Genomic DNA, 20,248 nt, shown 5'->3' on the forward strand with positions numbered 1-20,248 from the left:
TCATCCTAAAATAATTATCCCAATTATTTTGGAAAATCTATAATAATAAAGACCATTTTCTTCTGCCAGGAGTAAATTCATAGATGGATTAATTGGCTTGGGGAGAAAACACAAGCCTACCTCCATAAACCTGTCTTGGGCTTTAGTATATTATTGTATTTGTCAGCTAGAAATTTTTTAACTTAATTTATTTTTAAAGGTTATACTCCATTTATTGTTATTATAAAATATTGGCTATATTCCATATATTGTACCATATATGACATAGTTTATTGTATACATAATAGTTTATACCTCTTTAATCCCCTATTCTCTTATTGCCCCTTCCCACTTCCTCTCCCCAGTGGTAACCATTAGTTTGTTCTCTACATCTGTGAGTCTGCTTCTTTACTGTTATATTCACTAGTTTGTTGTATTTTTTAGATTCCATACATAAGTGATACTGTACAGGATTTGTCTTTCTCTCCTGACATATATCACTTAGCATAATACCTTCCAAGTCCATCCATGTTGCTGCAAATGGCAAAATTTCATTCTTTTTGTATGGCTAAGAACTATTCCATTATATAAATAAATAAATAAATAAATAAATAAAATGGAATATACCATATCTTCTTTATTAGTTCATCTATTGATGGACGCTTAGGTTGCTTCCATATCTGGGCAATTGTAAATAATTCTGTCATGAACATTGAGGTGCATCTTTTTGAATTAGCATTAATGTTTCAAGTTAGTGTTTTGTTTGTTTGTTTTCAGATATATACCCAGGAGTTAAATTGCTGGGTCATGTGGTAGTTATATTTTCAGTTTTTTGGGAAACCTCCATACTGTTTTCTGCAGTGGCTGCATCAATTTACATTCCCAACCGTGTTCAGGGGTTCCCTTTTCTCCACATCCTCGCCAGCATTTGTTATTTGTGTTCTTTTTGATAACAGCCATTCTGACAAGTGTGATGTGATATCTCATTGCGGTTTTGATTTCCATTTCCCTGATGATTATTGATGTTGAGCATCTTCTCATTTGCCTGTTGGCCATCTGCATTTCCCCTTGGGAAAAAGATTATCTATTCAGGTCTTCTGCCTATGTCTTAATTGAGTTGTTTGTTGTTTGTTTGTTTTTTGATGTTTAGTTGTATAAGCTGTTTATATATTTTGGATATTAACCCCTTATTGGTCATAGCATTTGCAAATATTTTCTCCCATTCAATAGGTTTTTGTTTTGTTGATGGTTTCCTTTATTGTACAGAAGCTTTTAAATTTAATTATGTATCATTTGTTTATTTTTGCTTTTATTTCCTTGGCTTTAGGAGACAGATCCAAAAAAAATATTGCTATGATTTATGTTAAAGAGTGTTCTGCCTGTGTTTTCCTCTAGGAGTTATATGGTCCTTGGTCTTACATTTAAGTCTTTAATTCATTTTGAGTTTATTTTTGCATATAGTGTTAGAGAATGTGCTAATCTCATTCTGTTATATGTAGCTGTCCAGTTTTCACAGAAACACTTACTGAAGAGATTGTCTTTTGTCCATTGTATATTCTTGCCTCCTTTGTCATATTAAGTGAGCAAAGGTGCATGAGTTTATTTCTGGGCTCTCCATTCTGTTCATTGGTCTATGTGGCTGTTTTTTGTGCCATGCTGTTTTGATTACTGTAACTTTGTGATAGTCTGAAGTCAGGGAGGGTGATTCCTCCAGCTCTGTTCTTCTTTCTCAATATTGTTTTGGCTATTTGGGACAAAGCTGGGAATTTTTAATGATGATGATATTATAAGTAACAATTAAATTTCATATGTTACTGAGTATCCTAGGATATAGAGTTGGTATGTTTTATCAGGAATTTAGACAGCTGATATGAGAGTTTTGAAATTGATAAATGTTAAGGTGAGAGTTTGCAACAGCAAATGTTTCTGTAAAATCTTAACAGCATTTTATTGTACTTGTAATGTTTCTTATTACCTATGTAGCTGAGGAATATATCTGCTGATGGACCAGCCTAACATAAACATACTCTGAACTGTTAGAACCTTGAAATTCAGTTTCTGAATCGTATTTTCTGAAATATGTGTTCTGCCCCAAGTCCTCCTCTGAATGATAAGAGCAGAATTACATGGAAATTTCAGATTCTTTAGGTCCTGGTTGAGGATTTGTAAAAAGTATGAGGGTGCCTTAGTAAACTCCTGGGTATAACAGCACAGGTATGTATAGTGTTGACATTTCCAAAATAAGGCAAACAAGTATTGATTATTGATCTAAAAGGACACTAAAGAAAACAAAATACACATCTAAAAGTAAAATATATAGTCTCAGGAGGTCCTATAAGATAGAATTTGAGTTTGCTACTATAGGGAACCAGGGAATGAATATTCTATTTATGCGTCTAAAGTTCTGAATGAATCTATATCCTCATCCATTGGTATTGTTAACTAGAAGGATGAAAGTGTTAACAATCAGCCCTTTTTTTTTTTTTTTTGGTTTTAGTCTTTCCTTAGCTTGTGCTTTAAGAGAGTATTATGTACATTTAGACAGAAGTTCAGTCCCATTAATGATGCCAATATCATAGATGTGTAACCCACAAAAAACTCAAGCACTTCTTTGAGATTTTCAATTGGGGCTTGATAATAGAAAGTAAGTAAGCATAAGTCAGTATTCAAATTAGCTGTGACCTTATTATGACTAGGGAGTTCTCAGGGATTTTTAACAAAGAGTCCATCAAGAAATAATTAAATCTGCTGGTAATTCCATTTTCAGTGTACATCTCTCCCTATCAAGTTAGCAAGTGTGGGGTCACTGAGGAGGCAAGACTGTACCTCTGCTCCGGGCCAGGACATGAGGAGTACCTAAGGATTCTTAGAGACCCACCTCTTGAGTAGTCTGTTTACTCCAAGGAAGATACTGAATAAAAAAGTTTAAGGCTAATAAAGTTGTGCCCAGATCAAGCAAAAGGTTGTCCTTTAGCATTGTTAGAAATTTCTCCTTGTGAATTTAAGGATAAAATGAGAGATTGGGTATTTGATTCCTTTTGCTTCTCGTCTTACTCAATGAACAAAGTGCTTTATTCGCTTCCTCTTTTTTTTCTCTTTTGTGCCAATGTTCTTTCTGTTTCTCTCTTTGTGTCTTCCTCTTTAATGACTGTGAGTGTCTAATTGTTTTATCCATAAGGCCATAGCTTTACTCTGAGTCTTACTCTGTTTTGTTCTTACGTTCTTTCAAAAATGCTCAGCCAAGTGCTGGAAGTCTGGCAATGGGGCTATTATCCATTCTAGTTTTTCTTGTGTATTAAATTTCAGGCTAAGGTTATTCATGGAAGTTAGAGAGCTCACTACATCTTTATCAGGAGTTACTTCTGAACACTGTCTAAAAGTATTACAGAGCCTATCTCTGAACTCCCTGGAGGATGGCTTCTGTCTTTGCTTATGGGACTGAATCAGGGTTCAATCTATGTTTATAGGAATGATTTGGGGGGATACTTTCCAATATATGCAGTTTTTCTAAAACCCTCTGATTTCTTAAGCAATCTGGGGTCTTTGAATGCTGTCTTTCCATCCAGTTCTTTTGCATCTGAACATATGTACTATTTGATGTATATTTGGGGGTGCTGGATTATACACTCCTAAAACTATTCCTAATTCCTCTGCAATTTTTTTTCTTTCTAGGCTTTAAAACAACTTTAATATTTGGCTTTTGGCTCAATATGAGACTAGATCTTAAAACCAATGCAGTTTTTCCTATATCGGGTAGGGGGATTTAATTTTATGAAGCAATTGCACTTTGGGGATTTCTAGTCAACCAGAAGGTAAAAGGAACAAGTCAGAGGAAATGCAGAAACATAGGTTGGGGGAAGGTAAATAATAGGATAAAGGCTGTTAGATTTGTACTGAGATTTAGAGGAACCTAAAAGAGAGACCATTATTAGTTTTTCACCTTTTGTTTGCTTGGCCAAGACATCTTTTAAGGGAACAATTTTGGAATCTAAATGCCTTTGGATACTTCCTCAAAAACATTAAAGTATGCAGACCACTGGATGCTTGGAATTGTATTCATTATGTTCTAAGGCACCTTTCAAAAGAACACTTTTGTTCACATCACAAGTTCCTCAGAATAGCTATTATAATTCTAAATTATTCTTGGTGAAACGATGCCATTTAGAAAGGTAAGTATAAGAATTTGGGATATGGTACAAATCCATGTAAGAAGCAAGAGTCTACATTGGAGGTGGAATGATCAGGTTTAGACTGAGGTAGGTCCAGAAGAGTCCAGGACTGAAACACCTTAGCTCTCTTCTACAGGATTTGAATCCACCAGTAGGTTAGCGTGAACTTGTACTTGTGGCTGTGACACGAGTTCCAAGAGAGATAGGAAGCACACAAAACCTCTGTAAGGACCAGTCTCATCCTTGCCATAAAACAGAGCAGAGAAAGGTGGAAATGGGGGAGGACAAAGATAAAATAACCATCACAGTGCCAATGTGTTCTTCAGAGTTGTTTATAAAATTTGAAAATGGCACTGAAAAAATATTTTTCATGGAAGACCTCAATAGACCTGCTTACAGATGCATTCGTAGTTTCAGACAGAATATGTTATTTAACCAGTATCACAACTACCACAACTACCAACAAGAGCTTTTATCCAACCCATGTTTTTCCATCATATTAATAAGGGTTCAGTGAAAGTTTTTGTCAAATTTAATGCTGCAATTAAGAAATCATCATAGTTTTCTGAGCATAAATGATCATCACTGCATTATTTAAAGCAGCAAAATATTGCAATGAGTGCAGGAATGAATGACTTATTGTGATAATTCATATAATTCTTTCATGTGGTTTTTAAATTTCAAATTTTTGATGAAATGGGAAAATGCTCACATTTTAATTTTAAAGCAAAGTGGTAAGATACATAGGCACAATACAAACAAAATAAACAGGCATCGTACTTTATATCTAATACAGAAATATTTCAAAATCCTAGAAATAAAAACAATAAAATGCATTTACCATCTTTGGATGGCAAGATTATAGTGACTTTTATTGTAATTTTAAACTTGTAGATGTTTTTCAGATTTTCTACAATGGACATACATAACATCATCATCAGAAAAAAACAAACATGCATTTAAGGTTTTTCCATTTTGTAATTTTCCTGGAATTAAAATCAAGCTCACATTTCCCTCTATTTTGAACATTGTACACTTGACCATTGCCAGTTTGATATTCTCTGAGAAATTGTAATGAACAATTACATTTGGAAGGGAGAGTTGGATCTTTCTCAAAAGCACAGGAGCTGGATTTTAACAACTATTTCATCAACATTTTCATCTTAAAAATATTTCCTGTGGCCATAATTATGTTTTTTTTCCTATTGGATGCCAAGAAGAAACAGGATTTTATAACTATCTTTAGAGCAATACTCAATATCTATGGGAGAACTGATAGAAAGAAAGAAGTTCTATGGGATAGTATTGGAAGCAAGTGAAAAAAATATATCTTAATCACTGATGCTTCATTGGTATCATTATATGAGTGAGGAACCTATCAGATAGCAGCATCTGTCTTGGCACTGACTGCCACTTTCAGTTCTTACTCGCATATATCACAGGGTGACATTTAAGCCACCTGGAATGCTTAGTGGATATTCAGATGCTAAAGGAAAGCCTCTGACAACACAACAATAGGTAACCCTTTTCTGGCAAGGGATGTAGAATGTGAAAGTGTGTAAATCACCTGCCAGACACAATGTCAACCAGAGGCATTCTGGTAGAGAAAAGATGGTCACAAATCCTTCGATTCTCCTCCCATTGAGAAGTGGCGTCTCTATTCCCTCTTTTAAATCTAAGTGGATTCTGTTACTGCTTGACCAATAGAATATGACAGAAGTGACACTGTGCAACGGGCACCTTCTATTTCTTATCGCTCAGAACACCCACTCTTGGAGGCCAGCTGCCGGGCTGTGAGAAGCCCGAGCCACGTGGAGAGGCCACACCTGTGTGCTCCTGTTGACAACCCCAGTTGAGCTCAGCCACCATGAGCATCAGTTGCAGCCAAGTGAGTGCGCCATCTTAGACAAGCAGCCGAGCCACATCTTTAGATGACTCCAGCCTCAGCCACTATCTGACTCTAATTATATGAAAGACCCCAAGGACGATTCATCCAGCTGAGCTCAGCTAATTCACAGAATCATGAAACATAATAGTAAATTATTGTTTTAAGAAATTAAATTTGGGAACAGTTTGTTAATTTTTAACAAAAACAAATGGAACACTAGCCATCGTTAGCTGGTACTGTTGAAATAACATTTGAAATGAGTTGTGAAAATAGATGGTGATGTAAGATCTCTGTAGAGTACCTTTCAAACTGGAATGGAAAAATAGTGAGTAGAACTTACTGTATCTTACACCTTTCCAAGTCATATACAGATAAAATGAATCAATGAAACCAAGAAAAAATAAAAAGAAAGCTCAAGATAGCCTTTCATATTTGGAGTTGATGAGATATCACTTTGTGAACAGCACTTTACAGTTTACCACAACCCTGAGGAATATGATTTATTACCATCCTTTTCATCCTTCCTTCCTCTCTGCCTCCTTCCCTCTCTTCCTTCACTCTCCCTCCATTTTCCAAGTTGTTTTCACTCCACTCCACTCACCTTCAGCAGAATCCTGTTTTATTTCCATAATCTCATGCTGTTTATAGTACTTGAAATACAAAAAGATGCTGCTCAAGAAGATATTCGTTTGGAGAAGTCTGGTAAGCAGTCTCTAAGGTGAAAGGGTAAATCCTGGCAGGATTTCATCCAGAGATGCCGCCATGTGCTACTTTTGTTCTTCTGCTTGATCAGAAATGACCAAGTGCAGTTGGCTTCTTCCTTAGGAACAAAATATTTTGTATATTTTTTAAAGCCATGACAACCAAAACATTACATGTATCAACCTTTGTCATACTCGAGGACGAAGTTCAAGTATTTCCCAGTGTTTTACGACTCTGTTTTGCTTTCAGGTATTCCGAAGTTGATTACATCTGATATGGTTAAAGAAGGCGCTGCTGTCATTGATGTGGGTATCAACTACGTCCATGATCCAGTGACAGGAAAGACAAAATTAGTTGGAGATGTGGACTTTGAAGGTAATAAATTATATCTCTTTTGATAAGTGAAAGAAAAAACAGATTCTACTTCGCATGTTTTGATAGAAGAAAGAGAAACTTTCTATTTGATGGGGGCACTATTAAGTTATTAATCATTCCACCTCTTCCCTCTGAGGGAAAAGAGTTTAATCATACTTATTTGCTTCCTTCCTTCCTTCCTTCCTTTCTCTTGACTTCCTTCCTTTACTCCTGCCTTCCTGCTTTCTTACCTTCTTTCTGTCCTTCCTTCTATCCTTCCTTTCTTCCTTCGATCCATTCTTGGGAGAAAAACATAATTGCACCATTAATACTTGAAGAGTAAATTCTTTGTAATGCAGTTTTTTTTAGTGAAAGAATTCGGCCAGCCTTTTATAGTCGGCATTATTTTGACATGTTGGAATATATCTGTGTCCTTCACCATCCATGCTCTCTACTCAGTCATTCCTCTCAGAGCCAGAAGTCATCGTAGGGTGTGTTTGCTAACCCAACTATATTTTAGATCCAGACAGTTACCTGGATAATTCAACATTCTTCACCTGTGTTTTAAAGAGGATGAGAAAGAGAAGGTAGGCTACCATTTCAACGGCCAGTAAAGGAGATAAAGCAGCCAATGTGTAGTAATAAAAAAACCAATTCTAACCAATGCCTTATCTCTACAGATGAGGAAACTGAGGACCAAGACAGACATATTTTTTGATGCTGACCCCTAATCCAATTTTACTTCCAATATCTTTGTCAGATACTTACTTGCATTCAGGTTTTCAAAATAATCTAGGAATCTTAAATGTCTAATAAAATATGCATCTAATAAAGTGGAGATATTTTCATATTAGAAATATTGTGTATATTAGGTTCACCATTACAGCCAAAAAAGCAAGGCCATGCAAGAACTCCATTAGTCATTAGTGTGTCTTTACAGACAAACTGAAGGGGAAAATAGTGCAATTTTCAAAATAATTCAAATTTGACATTACCTCTTGGAATCTGGTCATCAGCTGATGGTTTACCCAATTCCTAGCATGGTGTGAAATACAGTTGAACATGCAGGAGCTCAGAAGTGTCTTTCTGAATAGGGTATTGGCCCCAAGTATGCGAGCTTCTAAGGTGCATCAAGGACCAGATCTAGTGGGCAATCTGAGCCTGGCGCTAAAAAGAAAAGGAAAACCTGAGGACAAAATACTCTAGGGACAGAATGGTTAAGAGAACAAATACAGATGGACCTTATCAAAGAGCACACTCCTGCCCTTACAGGCTGTCATTTCCAGGGCCTTGCTAGGGATCAAGCTTCCAGCCTAGCAGGGAGTGCCCTCCAAGTTAGTGTGTGTGTGTGTGTGTGTGTGTGTGTGTGTGTGTGTGTGTGTCTGTATCTGTATCTGTGTGTCATGCTTACATGCTCACCTCTCTAGGATATGACCTTGTTTCTTTATTTCATTTTCATGTTCAGTCACTAATGTGAGATATCAATAATTTACTTGAATTTCTCAACTTGAAAGAGTAAGGATGCATTTCATTTTAAAACCTGACCTTATTAGTTTTTGCACTGTCATTCTTCTTCTTGCTTGCATTATAGTTACCATGTGTTTACTGCAAAATCACCACACACTTACGATGCACCGGGATGACACAGACAGAACATGATAAGCAGCTCAAGGCGGGAAAAGCAGGGCTGTCTGAACTGCACAACCTTGATTGTGCTTGTGGGGCAAGCTTACCCTGCAGTTGGCAATATTTTATAAGACCCTTCTCTCATATGATATTTCACTGGTCTCAGATCACTTCCATACATTCTTACACTTAGCTAAGAATTTTTTTTCTCATAAGGGTATTATGAAAATATTAAAAAATGAGCTTTTGGGGGTGGGTACATATGCTAAGTCACAGATAAGCAATCCCTTGGTAGTATCTGTTAAATTAAATTGCAGTTATGTGTATCTAAGTATATAGTGAAACAAAAAAAGGAAATGATCAAGAGAAACAAGATGCAAGATGAATAGGAAAGAGCGCTGGACTGGGAGACTGGAGAGATGCTTTCAGATTTAGTATTGGAACACTATAACTTTGCAACCTCTCTGGCCATCTATGTTGTTATCAGTTAAATGATAGCAATGATAGCATGGCTCCTTCCAGCTCTAATACTTAGTGCATCCTGAACATTCAGCTGAATGCTACCAAGTGATTGTGTAAAAACACTGCAACCTTCGGAAAGGCAGGTTTTTCTGATCCTATCATAAAATACGCCCATGTGATTGATAATATTACTCTTGTTGCCCTGCTGGTTCCTGGAGCCAGAGCCCTGAGGAAGACCTGGACTTGGTAGAGAAGGTCTTGCCGGCGAGGCCATGACTCAGCCACCCAGAGGAGCACACGAGTGATAGGTTTTGACATGTTGCTCTTCAGGTTGTTCATCAGGACTTAACCTGAGTGCGGGCTGATCCCTCAGCTGAGAGGGAGGAACTGCAGCGTGGGTTATGCCACAAAACTTATTGGTAGCGTTTGGCTGCAAGTTGCCACAGGGGAAGTGTGGCTGCTGAGTATCGGTGGAAGTTTCACTCTAACTATAGCCCAGATGGATACACCAGATAAAGGTAAAACGCAGGGCTGAAGTACACTGTCCTCGCAGAAGTCTTTGGCTCACTAATAAAGGAAACTGGATGACCTGTTTCAAGCAGATTACTTTGATGGGAATAATTCTTAAAGATTAGTTCCATCTGTGACCCTACTTGGGCACTCTTGGAAATATGTAAAGAATGGCAAATTATTTCACAAATGCAATGATCTGTAAAACCAGGAGTCATTTTATCTCTTATATAGATGCCCATTTGTAATCTAAGAAAATATAGATGCCCATTTGTAATCTTCATTCTTAGAAGTTTTGGCTTCAATTTTGAATCAGGCTTCTCTCTAAAAAGAGCGATATTTTACATCAAATACAGCATGATGGTTGCATCACCACTTACTATTGTTCTTGACAAAAAAAGAGACGTAAACACATCCTAAATATTTCCCTTTGACTTTAACGTCAGTGTTTTGTTTTGGTTTAGATATAATTTCCTCTCGACCACATCTTCCTTCACCTGCTAGGGTTTCCTGCTCTTATTTCCTGCTCTCACAGTTAGTGTTTATAAAGTGTTACGGGGCGCTAGTATTGTTTTCAGCCTTTTATATAAGATAACCCTGTAAGTAGATATTCTTTAACTTTGAGTTCTGATGATAACCCTAAAAGGTAGGTAATGTTATTATCCTCTATTTTACAGAGGCACCAGAGCCTGGGCATCTTGCCTGAAATGACACAGTATGGGGTGCCGTGGGTTCATAGGCACCTGTAATCTCTACCCTCTATTATCTCTACTATCCTATACGTCACTTGGTTAATAGTTCCCTTTTAGAACATGAGGTTATTTCTTTATTCCCTCTCCCCTCACTCCCAGATATGTATAATAGCAGTTTTTAAAGTGCCTGAACAACAGTGTTGGTACACAACAGTCCTCCCTTCACATGGTTCTGATATACACAAATCTGTTACCACGGTGTAGCTAGATAGCACCAGTCTCCCAGTAAAGGGATTCAGATGTCAGTTAGCATGGTGTATTAACTGTCATCACATAAAGTGCAAGCTTCTCTGCTCTCTCTTCAGTGCATAAATCATTATGTCAGTAGCAAATGTGCATCATGGTCTGTGACCGATCACATATCACTTCTTTCAAAACCTCTTGGTGATTGGTCATGGCACATCCATTATTCTGTTCAGACAACACTGACTCCTTGTCTCTTGGTGATAAACCACATGACATTTTACAAAATTAGATCACGGAAAGAGGGAATTGCCAGCAAAGAAATGAAAAGTGCTAATGCTGAAAGTAAAATTTGGAATATTGACAATGCCACCATTTGGCATTTGAGAGACTCCAGCTACACTGCTAGACAAGCTTAGTGAAGGTGAACTAGTTGACATAAATGAGGAGAGTGGTTGTGACTGAAAGGATGATGATGCCCCAGAGGAAGGGACGCTGGCAGAAAACTCTACATTAAAGGGACTCTCAGAGATCTGTCATGACATTGAAAGGGCAGACAGAATGTTGGAAGCAGAACTAAATTTGGAAGGAATCTTACAATTCATCAATCACAAAAAAGATGCTAGCCCCATACCATAAGGAGTATGATCAGAGGAAGACAGGCACCAGTCAGACTACTCTGCATAAGATTTTTACAAATAAATAAAGCACTTTAATTCTCAAGGTGTCTTATGTTTTAAATTATGGCATAATAAATAAATACTACTTTTACTATTACTTTCAATTCTTATACATTTATAAACAATAGTAAGAGAGTTTTTAATGTTTTGACCAAAATTTTTTAAAGGTCATTGAACAAACGTAATTTCCCCTATTGATTATTAAGATTGCTTTGCACAATTTCAACTCACACAGTCATTTTTCTGGTCTTACATTACTATAAAAAGTGAGCACTGCCTGTATTTATCTGTATATCCAATAAAATTCGTGAAATCAGCGGTCATGTAGTTCAAATCCATATCCAACGTCATAATCACTTCTACTGCATGCTTATTGGGTTGTGTTTGATTACGATTTCTCAGTGTTACTACCCATGTGGGTTGTGCATTGTTGGAGGTATTCTTTGCATAACATCTTTTCTAGGAAACCACACTGGTGCTTTTCCTTAAAGTAGATCCAAGCTAGGTTTTCTCTGCAACACAATTCCTTTTTGGGTGCTTTGAGGAGTTAATAATGCCTTAAGGTTATTGCTAAATTATAGTGCTATTTTGTCTTATATTGATCCTCTGCTGTAGAACTCAAGACAGATCGTCATTGCTTCCAGCATCTGACAGATGCTTACTATGCCCGTTCAGCTACTTGAACATCGCACCCCTGTCTAATTGGACATTAAAAGAAGAAATGGTTTTTTAAAACATCAGTGATAAAATCATTTTGTATGTCTAAAAATCATTTTTCATTATGAATAATCATAAAATAATCTTCTGAAAAATTTGGATTTTCTATGTAGATGTTTTTCAAAAAAACCCACAGTGAGACATACCCACTTTCCCCTGGAATTTCTTTTAATTGTTTTCTATTGGTAACTTTGAAAGGAAATTCATACATTTACAACAAAGAAGGCTGTATTCTCATGAAATAGAAACAAGAGATGATGTGATGGAAGTTATAAATAACAAACTAGAAAGCGGTCTGTGGGCCAGGACTCAGAAGCTCATACTCACAATGCCTTCAGAACAGCCCTTCACTGAGTGGATATTGTCAACTGAACAATCTGATCACTGACTTCCCATGCTGTTACTTCAGCTAAGCTTGTTCACATTGGTGAACATTCAGGCCTCATTTACACCTTGTAGGTAATACACAGATGTGTCTGTAATTTGGGGGAGCTTTAATAACTTCACTTCCGTTTTGTGATGAATTCTGCAGGGACTGAGGTAGAATGAAAGGAACTGAACTGTCTGCTCAATGTTCCGTCGCTTCTCTCCTCCCTGCCTCCATCCCTGACCACACCTCTCCTCCCACTGGTCTGTACCAAAGCAGGGAGTGAGATAATGCTGGGAAGAACTGGTGAGAAGAAGCAAAGAGACAGGAAGGAGGAACAACGTGTAGGCATTTTTCTCAGAACCAGAACAGGTGGGGTTAAGGGCTAAGAATGATGCTCTTTGCTGACTTAGACCTATAGAATAGTAAATAGAAATTATAGAGATAAGTCGAAAGGCACATTATATTGTTGATGAAGCTGATTTAAATTATAAAAACAAAGAAGCCACTTTTTATGGAAAAGAATGTCTAATCTTCTAACAGAACTGATTTTTTTTTTGCTGTTGTTGCTTCCAGATAGTTTGTGTATGCATATTTTACATACTTTGAGGAATACATGACTTCTGCACTTACATTTTTGTCATTTATGTTCCATGCTGAGATTCTAGTTCATGGTTATGTTTAGTGACTGTATCATGGTTTGCTTCTTTCTCTTGTTAAATGCTTAAATTATTTTCCCCCTTTCCCCTCTAAGTATTATACAAGAGGATAGGTTAAGCTGCTATGACAAAGAGACACCAAAATACATAAACTCAAACAGGGTAGTTTAGCTTGCTCCCATAGAAGTCTGGAGTTGGGCAGGCCGCCAAGGGAGTTACGCAGCCCTGCTTCATCCCGGGCTACTGGTTTCATCCACCTTACTGTTTGTATTAGTTCGACAGAAGTGTTGTAACTAAGCACCACAGACCGGTGTCTTAAATAAAAGAAATTTATTTAATACAATTCTGGATACTACAAGTTAGAGATCAAGGCGTTGCCAGGGTTATTTCTTCTAATGCCTCTTTTCTTGGTTTATAGATAGATGGTCGTCTGCTTCCTGTATCTTCACTTCTATACAGGTTTATATCCATATTTTCTCTTCTTTTTTTTTTGTAATGAAAAAAAATTTTTTAGTTGTCTCTTACCTTTAATTAGCATCTAAATAGATAACATGTTCTAGAATTATACTATGGAAATATCTATGAACCAAATAGATAAAATTTCTGTCAAATGCCTGGGAAAGAATGGTGTCAGTCAGATTCACCCAAGGTGTTAGCAGCAGCATCTATGCAGCCAGGGTGTGGTCAGTGTTTGGGGATGGAGGTAAATATCCACAACCCATGCATGCCTTTGGTTTCTTTTAGTGCCTGATTTACCATCTGGTGATGCGGGCAGTTTTCTTCTCCTTAAATTCTTGACTCAATCTGAATCTCATACATTGCCCCATAACCTCCTGAAACATCAGTGACTTTGATAGCTGTAGCTCGGGGAAACTTTTCTTTGAGAATTTGGGTCACTCTGAGTGCCCCCTCAGCTTGCAAGGCAAACATCTGCTGGGCACAGAGAAGAGGAAGCCCCAGTCCCGTGGAGCAGAGGCACTGCCGTGGCCGAGCTCCGTGCCGCCATGCCTGGGTGATGCCCAAACTTCCTCTTCTTGGAAGGACATCAGTCATATTGGATGAGGGCCCACCCCAAGGGCTTCATTTTAACTCAGTTACCTCTTTAAAGATCCTCTCTCCAAATACACTGACATTCTGAGGTACTGAGGTTAAGACTTCAACATACACATTTTGAGGGGACACAATTCAGCCCATAACATGTTCCACTTGAGCATTATTGGATGACAGTTGAATTACCTCCTCATACATGGTTTCTTCCATGGGAAGGTGAAAGAGAGACAGTCAGGTGACTTCACCTTTAAAAAAATTGAACTGGAAGTTGCATATATCATTTCTGCTAGCACCCTATTGACCTGAACATGTGACACGTGGCCACTCCTATGTGGGAGTGAAAAAGCTATGGAATCCGTGGTCTCTAGATGGGAGACCAAACTTGGCTGAATAATGATCCATTCTGTACATAAGAACTTGAAGACCAATCTCTTACTTGGGGAAAAAAAAGAGAGACAGAGAGAAAGTGATTTCTTCACCCAGCATCCATATACCATTCAGTCTTCTCTGAATTCATTCCATTGTGAAAACCTCAGGAACAATCTCATTATTGTCTGCTTGCTTTTCAGTCAGTTTCAAAACATGACCTGCTTTTTAACTCTTTCCTATGAGGTTAATGGATGCCTAGTGTCAGCAAAGGTGTATCTTGGCTCAGTTCTTACAGTATTAACTCTGAACTCTCTGTAAGTGAAAGGTATTTAGATTTGCAATAGAATTTCTGTAGTTAGTACAGCCTCATCAAAATATCTTTAGTTATAACTACATTCATTTTTATTATTCAATCATTGGTAGAGACTAGACATTTTTTGACTACTGCACGCAATGTCAAAAATTATATCGTCTTTTTGTGGCTTCCATTTTTCACATCACCACCTTACTGACCTTATTTTCAGTCTCTTGATCATGACTGATGTTTTCAGTAGCCATTCAAATTCACTAGGCCATATCTTTTATTGAAATGTATGTCAAGCAGTACGTCTAGGAATCAGAAAACTAACAGAGGGAGCAGGTCTAGAGACCAGCCTTGGCCCAGACACCATCTGCACCGTGTCCTGACAAGGAAAGGCATATGACTTATCATTTATTTTGACTGGAGAGAAAGAGAGACTCACAAAGTGAGATGCAGCAGGAGAGCAGGAGGCCCTCAGAGTGGTATGCAGGGAGGGGAACCAGCCAGGGTTGGGTCCGCAAGCTACTCGCTGCACCTGCTGGCCTCACCATGGCACACGAACTGGTACCAGATGACCTGCCTCCCAAGAAAGGGCTCCCAGGGTGTCCCAGGCTGGGCTGGGGTGAATCTGGAACATCAGACAAATGGGGTAGCTACAGAGGGTAGGTCAGCCAAGGCTGAATTGGGCCATGTCAGCCAAGAGGTGGACTGGGGACACAGGGTAGGAGTCTGACTCAGACTCAGGGCCCCTGGCCTGGGGAGACGGGGCTGTTGCCACTGCCACGAGTCTCTCCTGAGACCAAGGGCCAGGCCTGGACACAGCCGATCGAGTCCCCAGTAGGAGGGCAGTGGTACTTCAACACAGCCCAGAGCAAGAAGGCCTGGGTCATACTTGCAAGGAGCTGGGGACAAGTCTATGAGAAAGCCTTGGCTACTGTTCTCAGGCCTAGGGCTGCACAGGGTCCCTAAGACCCACGCTTCTTCTGGTCCAAGTACTAAGGTTTTTGTGTGTGTGCCCAGCCCTGGGCATACTTAGAGGTAGCAACAGGGGTGCCACATCATGAATGGCCTTAAAGACCATGGAACGGAATTTGAATTTTACTCTAAGTGCAGTGGAAAGCCATTGGAGGATCTAGGACAAAGAAATGACATTTAACTTGCATTTTAACAGGATCACCCTGGTTTTCTGAGTGGCAAATAGACCTTAGAGAGCTAAGGGTACAAATACGGTACCTTGTAAGAGCCTATTGTAATTATGCAATAAGAAATTATCTGAGATGGGGCGTGGACCAGGGTGGTAATGAGTGAAAGTATTAAGAGGTGGTTAGATGGTAGATATAATTTAAAGGGAGAGTTAGAGTGACTGGCTAAATGATTAGATATAAAAGAAAGAGGAGAATCATTTATGACTCTAAGAGTTTTCAAATAGGCAAGAGTGAAGGTACTTGTTCTAGAATCCTTTCGAGATGAATCTGAAAGGATAAATTTCATCTATATGTGCGTATACAGGACAGAGAGTGGGCAGAGGGAAAAAGGGGCTCTTTCCATGTGGAGGAAACAGGAGATCAAAGGGAAGGAAGAAAAATTACAAAAGGCCTTATGTACTCAATAATAGGTCCAACACTGTTTGTTGAATGATGTATGATATTCTAAATAATTGTGATTTGTCCCCAGATTAGCTGGAACTTTGCTTTCTTCAAAAGACTGTCCACTGGACAAGAAATCTCTTCTAGAGCAAAAGGGAACCTATAATTTGGGATTCCCATCTGATCAGAATTATGCTTCAAAACTCCAACCCAATAGTCAAAACCTGAGGAGAGAAGAGGGTCTAGAATTACATAGAAGGTACCAGTCTTCTAAGAAACTACTAGAAAAAACTAAAACTCCTGGCATGCTTTTAAAGCATCTCATCTACATTTTCTCTTCTTTTACTATTGTCACCTCCAGATGTCTTGTTTGTGCATAGTACTCTGCATTTGAAACCTGAGAGCTACCTTTTACTCCATGCTGATTATATAAAATGTACGACTCTTCATAAAAGATTATGATTGGAGTTAGGCTGACTGAAGTTTGAATTCTAGCTCTGTTGCTTAAAACAATTATGATCTTGGCAAATCACTTAACCTCTCTGAGGCTTGATTTTATCATTGAAAAACAGATAATAGTATCTATCTTATAGAGTTGTTATGAAGATTAAGTGAAATAATCACCTCCCATGAGCTAATGTATGTGACTTGCTGAGAAGACAGTGTATGTGTGTGTCTGTGTGTGCATATTATTCGGCCTTTCTCTTTGTTCCTACTATGGTACTAACCTGAAAGTATATCACTTCACATTTCAGTTACCACCCTGCTCCTCATTACTTTTCTGGCCTCAACTCTCTTCTGGTCAGGCCTGTTTTCACCCAACACTCATACAAATCAACTTTAAAGCATTCATGTTTATCCTCATCTTCTCCAAACTCCTGTGGTAGATCTCAATCTGCCCTACTCATTTTGCTCTTAATCCTATACTACCTTGCACTTTTATTTAGTTGTTCCCTACTAAATTGTCTGCCTCCGTAAGGGAAGCTTCTTGTCCTACATTTCTTCTGTATCTCCATCCCGTACCAGGTCTCAGCCTTCTTAGTCACGTCATTGGTCATTGGTGTATGATCATCCTCGATACTTACAAATCTCTAGTGTCACTCTTATATTACAGGAGTAATTCCTTAAAATTGCCTTAATGGGAACAAAAGCTCTCCCTCAAGGTAGCATCCAACACATTATTTATCTACAACAACCCTGATTCAGTAATGATACATCCATTGAGTCATACATTGATTTAATCAGCACATATTTCTCACTCAACACACCTTCCAGGTACTAAGGATATAGCACGCACAGATAGACAAAGTCCCTGCCCTCATGGAACTTATAGTCTCCAGATTATATGTCAAAGCAGGCCTCTTCCGGAAGTGGTTTTGCACTGCTTACTCCCAAATGGGTGTTCTACAAGATGGGAAAGTAAGCGCATGTTACCAGTTTCTAAGGAAATAAGACTATTTTGGAATGATACCATTTTGAGAGAACTATTAATCTGTGATATTGTAAGGAACCCAATTAAACTGACTCTCTACCAAGTCAGTTTTCAGTGTTAATCATTTAATTTGATGATATGTGTCTTAGTCAGTTTGGGTTGCTATAACAAATTATAGCTATAGACTGGGTGGTATAAAAAAAAACATTTATTTCTTACAGTCCTGGACACTGGAAGTCCAAGATCAGGGTGCCATCACAGTCAGATTCTGGTGAGAACCCCCTTCTGAGTTGCAGACAGCTAATTTATCATTGTATCTTTACTTGGCACAAAGAGCAAGAGAGCTCTCTGGGGTCTTTTTTTTTTTTTTAAGAGTAGTAATCCCATTCACGAGGGTGGAACCCTTATGACCTAATCACCTCCAAAAGGCCTCGCCTCCTAATACCATCACACTGGAGTGTAGGATTTCAACATATGAGTTTTGGGGAAACACAAACATTCAGTTTATAACAATATAGTTGATCAGTCTGGCTCAAAATATCAATGTTTTGTGTTAGATGATTACAAGGTAGCTCAAAAGTCCAGCTTTGGTATAAAAGAAGACCTAACACTGAAACCCAGAGGTTACAGCCACTTTGAAAAAAGCTGATGGAAATTGGCAAATGCCTCTGTTAGACAAGCTATTACTAATACTGTGGTCATAGTGCCACACATGTCATTTCAGAAAACAGGTAGAACCACTGATGGTCACTATGATATTCCTACCAGTGACCCAACTGCCACCTTGTTGCTTACCACATGGTCAAGATGCTTACTGTAAAGTCTAGGTCTTTGAAATCAGGTCAGTCTTTAGAGACATTCTTTTTAAAAAAGTAGGATGTTTTCGACACTGAATGATCTACCTTTATAGAGAATAGTTAAAGCTGAAGCACAAAAAAGCTGTCTGCTGGAACAAAAGAAGTGCCTGATGCCTCTGTAAGTCTTTCTTCTTCTTTTATACTTAATGATGAGATTTGTTGTAGTTGTTTCTCAGCTTTTAAAAATAAAGCTATCTATGGGAGGACAGTATCATCTTCTAGTGTCTTGGGTTGATTATGGCAGATCACTGAGATCAAGGTCCTGCCAAGACATTTTGAGGATACTCCAAAACAGCCTATCTAGTTTACAGATTGGCCACTCTATCATAGGAATGTCCCAGTGGCTTGAGGAAAAAGGACTGGGGAGAACAACAAGAGTAAATAATACATTTTTGTGAAGGAAGTCATGAAAGGAAGATAGTTTTAGTCGTGTTGATAGAGTATTAGAAATACCATGACAGTGATCCCCACTCCTACCTACCAAAATGGAAATTGGCAAAGATGGCTAACACCATTCAAGGTCAGAAAGGAGGTTCCTCTGGTGGGCCATAGACAGAGTTTGTAGAAAACAATTTCAAAATTTCAGCAGGTGACTGATTGACTATTTGGATTCACTGAAAGTCATCTAAGTGGTACGAGCGGTATTTTTAGATATTCACATCTATGAGACAGATAGGGGGAGATACAGATTTGATTTAACATAAGGATAACAGTCACTAAAGCAAAAGAAAAAAGGCTCAGCCACCTTATTCATACAGAGAGTATAGTAAATAGGTAAAGGAAGTCTTTGTAAGTACAACTCACCAGCCTAATGAAGCCAACACAATTCGTATACAAATGTGATCACAGTCTCATACTCTTGTCCCCAGTAAGGCATCAATCCTGTCTGTTCCATTAATACCTGACTAGAAGCCATGATAATGAATGCCTTAATATGTGCAGAAAACTTGTAGAAACCCCAGGAATCAGGCAACTAGGTAAATGCAAGAGAAAGCATAGTAAATTGCCTCTGGGCCACCTGACTCCTTGTTGCCTTGCAAGAATTCAGTGGTGAGCCATTCAGTTGCAAGGAGCCCTTTACTCTCTCTCACTCATCATGCTCTTAAGTGTCATTTTTTATATCAACCACATAAGAATGTGGAGTGTTTTCCATATTGCTTCCTGAGTCATACTTTTCTCCAGTCTTATGCCAGTCAGGTTTTTCTGGTTGTTATTCATGTACTTCATTTTCCTGAAGCTTGTCTCTCCTTCATTACAGTGGACATGTTTGAGAGAGGTCATGCCTAAATGGACTGCATTTAGAAGCATGGGAAAATCTCCAGGCATTTAATTTAGACAATTACACATGGATTCTAGGAGGCTGAAATTCCTATGAGTGGGACAAGGAATTTTCCTTCTGCTGCATTGCCACAGATAAGGAATCATCCCTTTTCCTTTGGGAGAAGGGAGCTGGTTTTAAAAATGAGTTGTAGCATTGTTGGAAATCTGACATGGGCTTAGAGTACTTCCTTGAAAGAGACAGAGAATTGAACAAAATACAAAGGGAAATAAAACAATACCATAGGGACCTGAGATATCAATTCCTCTTCTTCCACCCCAAAATAG

The 20,248-nt window shown here is 38.4% G+C and overlaps 1 protein-coding gene and 1 pseudogene across 3 annotated transcripts in view; one reads left to right on the plus strand and one right to left on the minus strand.

The window, feature by feature from the left end:
- Nucleotides 1-20,248, plus strand: part of MTHFD2L (methylenetetrahydrofolate dehydrogenase (NADP+ dependent) 2 like) — a 115,390-nt gene that overhangs the window by 86,290 nt on the left and 8,852 nt on the right. For all 3 annotated transcript variants that reach the window (XM_031470582.2, XM_031470606.2, XM_064485402.1), the window contains one exon: nucleotides 6,988-7,113. In XM_031470582.2, the coding sequence (XP_031326442.1) occupies nucleotides 6,988-7,113 (126 nt within the window). The remainder of the gene's footprint in view (nucleotides 1-6,987; nucleotides 7,114-20,248) is intronic.
- On the minus strand, nucleotides 13,702-14,153 carry LOC135322124 (bolA-like protein 3; annotated as a pseudogene).

The sequence above is a fragment of the Camelus dromedarius genome, chromosome 1, assembly GCF_036321535.1.
Source record: "Camelus dromedarius isolate mCamDro1 chromosome 1, mCamDro1.pat, whole genome shotgun sequence".
NCBI classification, from domain to species: Eukaryota; Metazoa; Chordata; class Mammalia; order Artiodactyla; family Camelidae; genus Camelus; species Camelus dromedarius.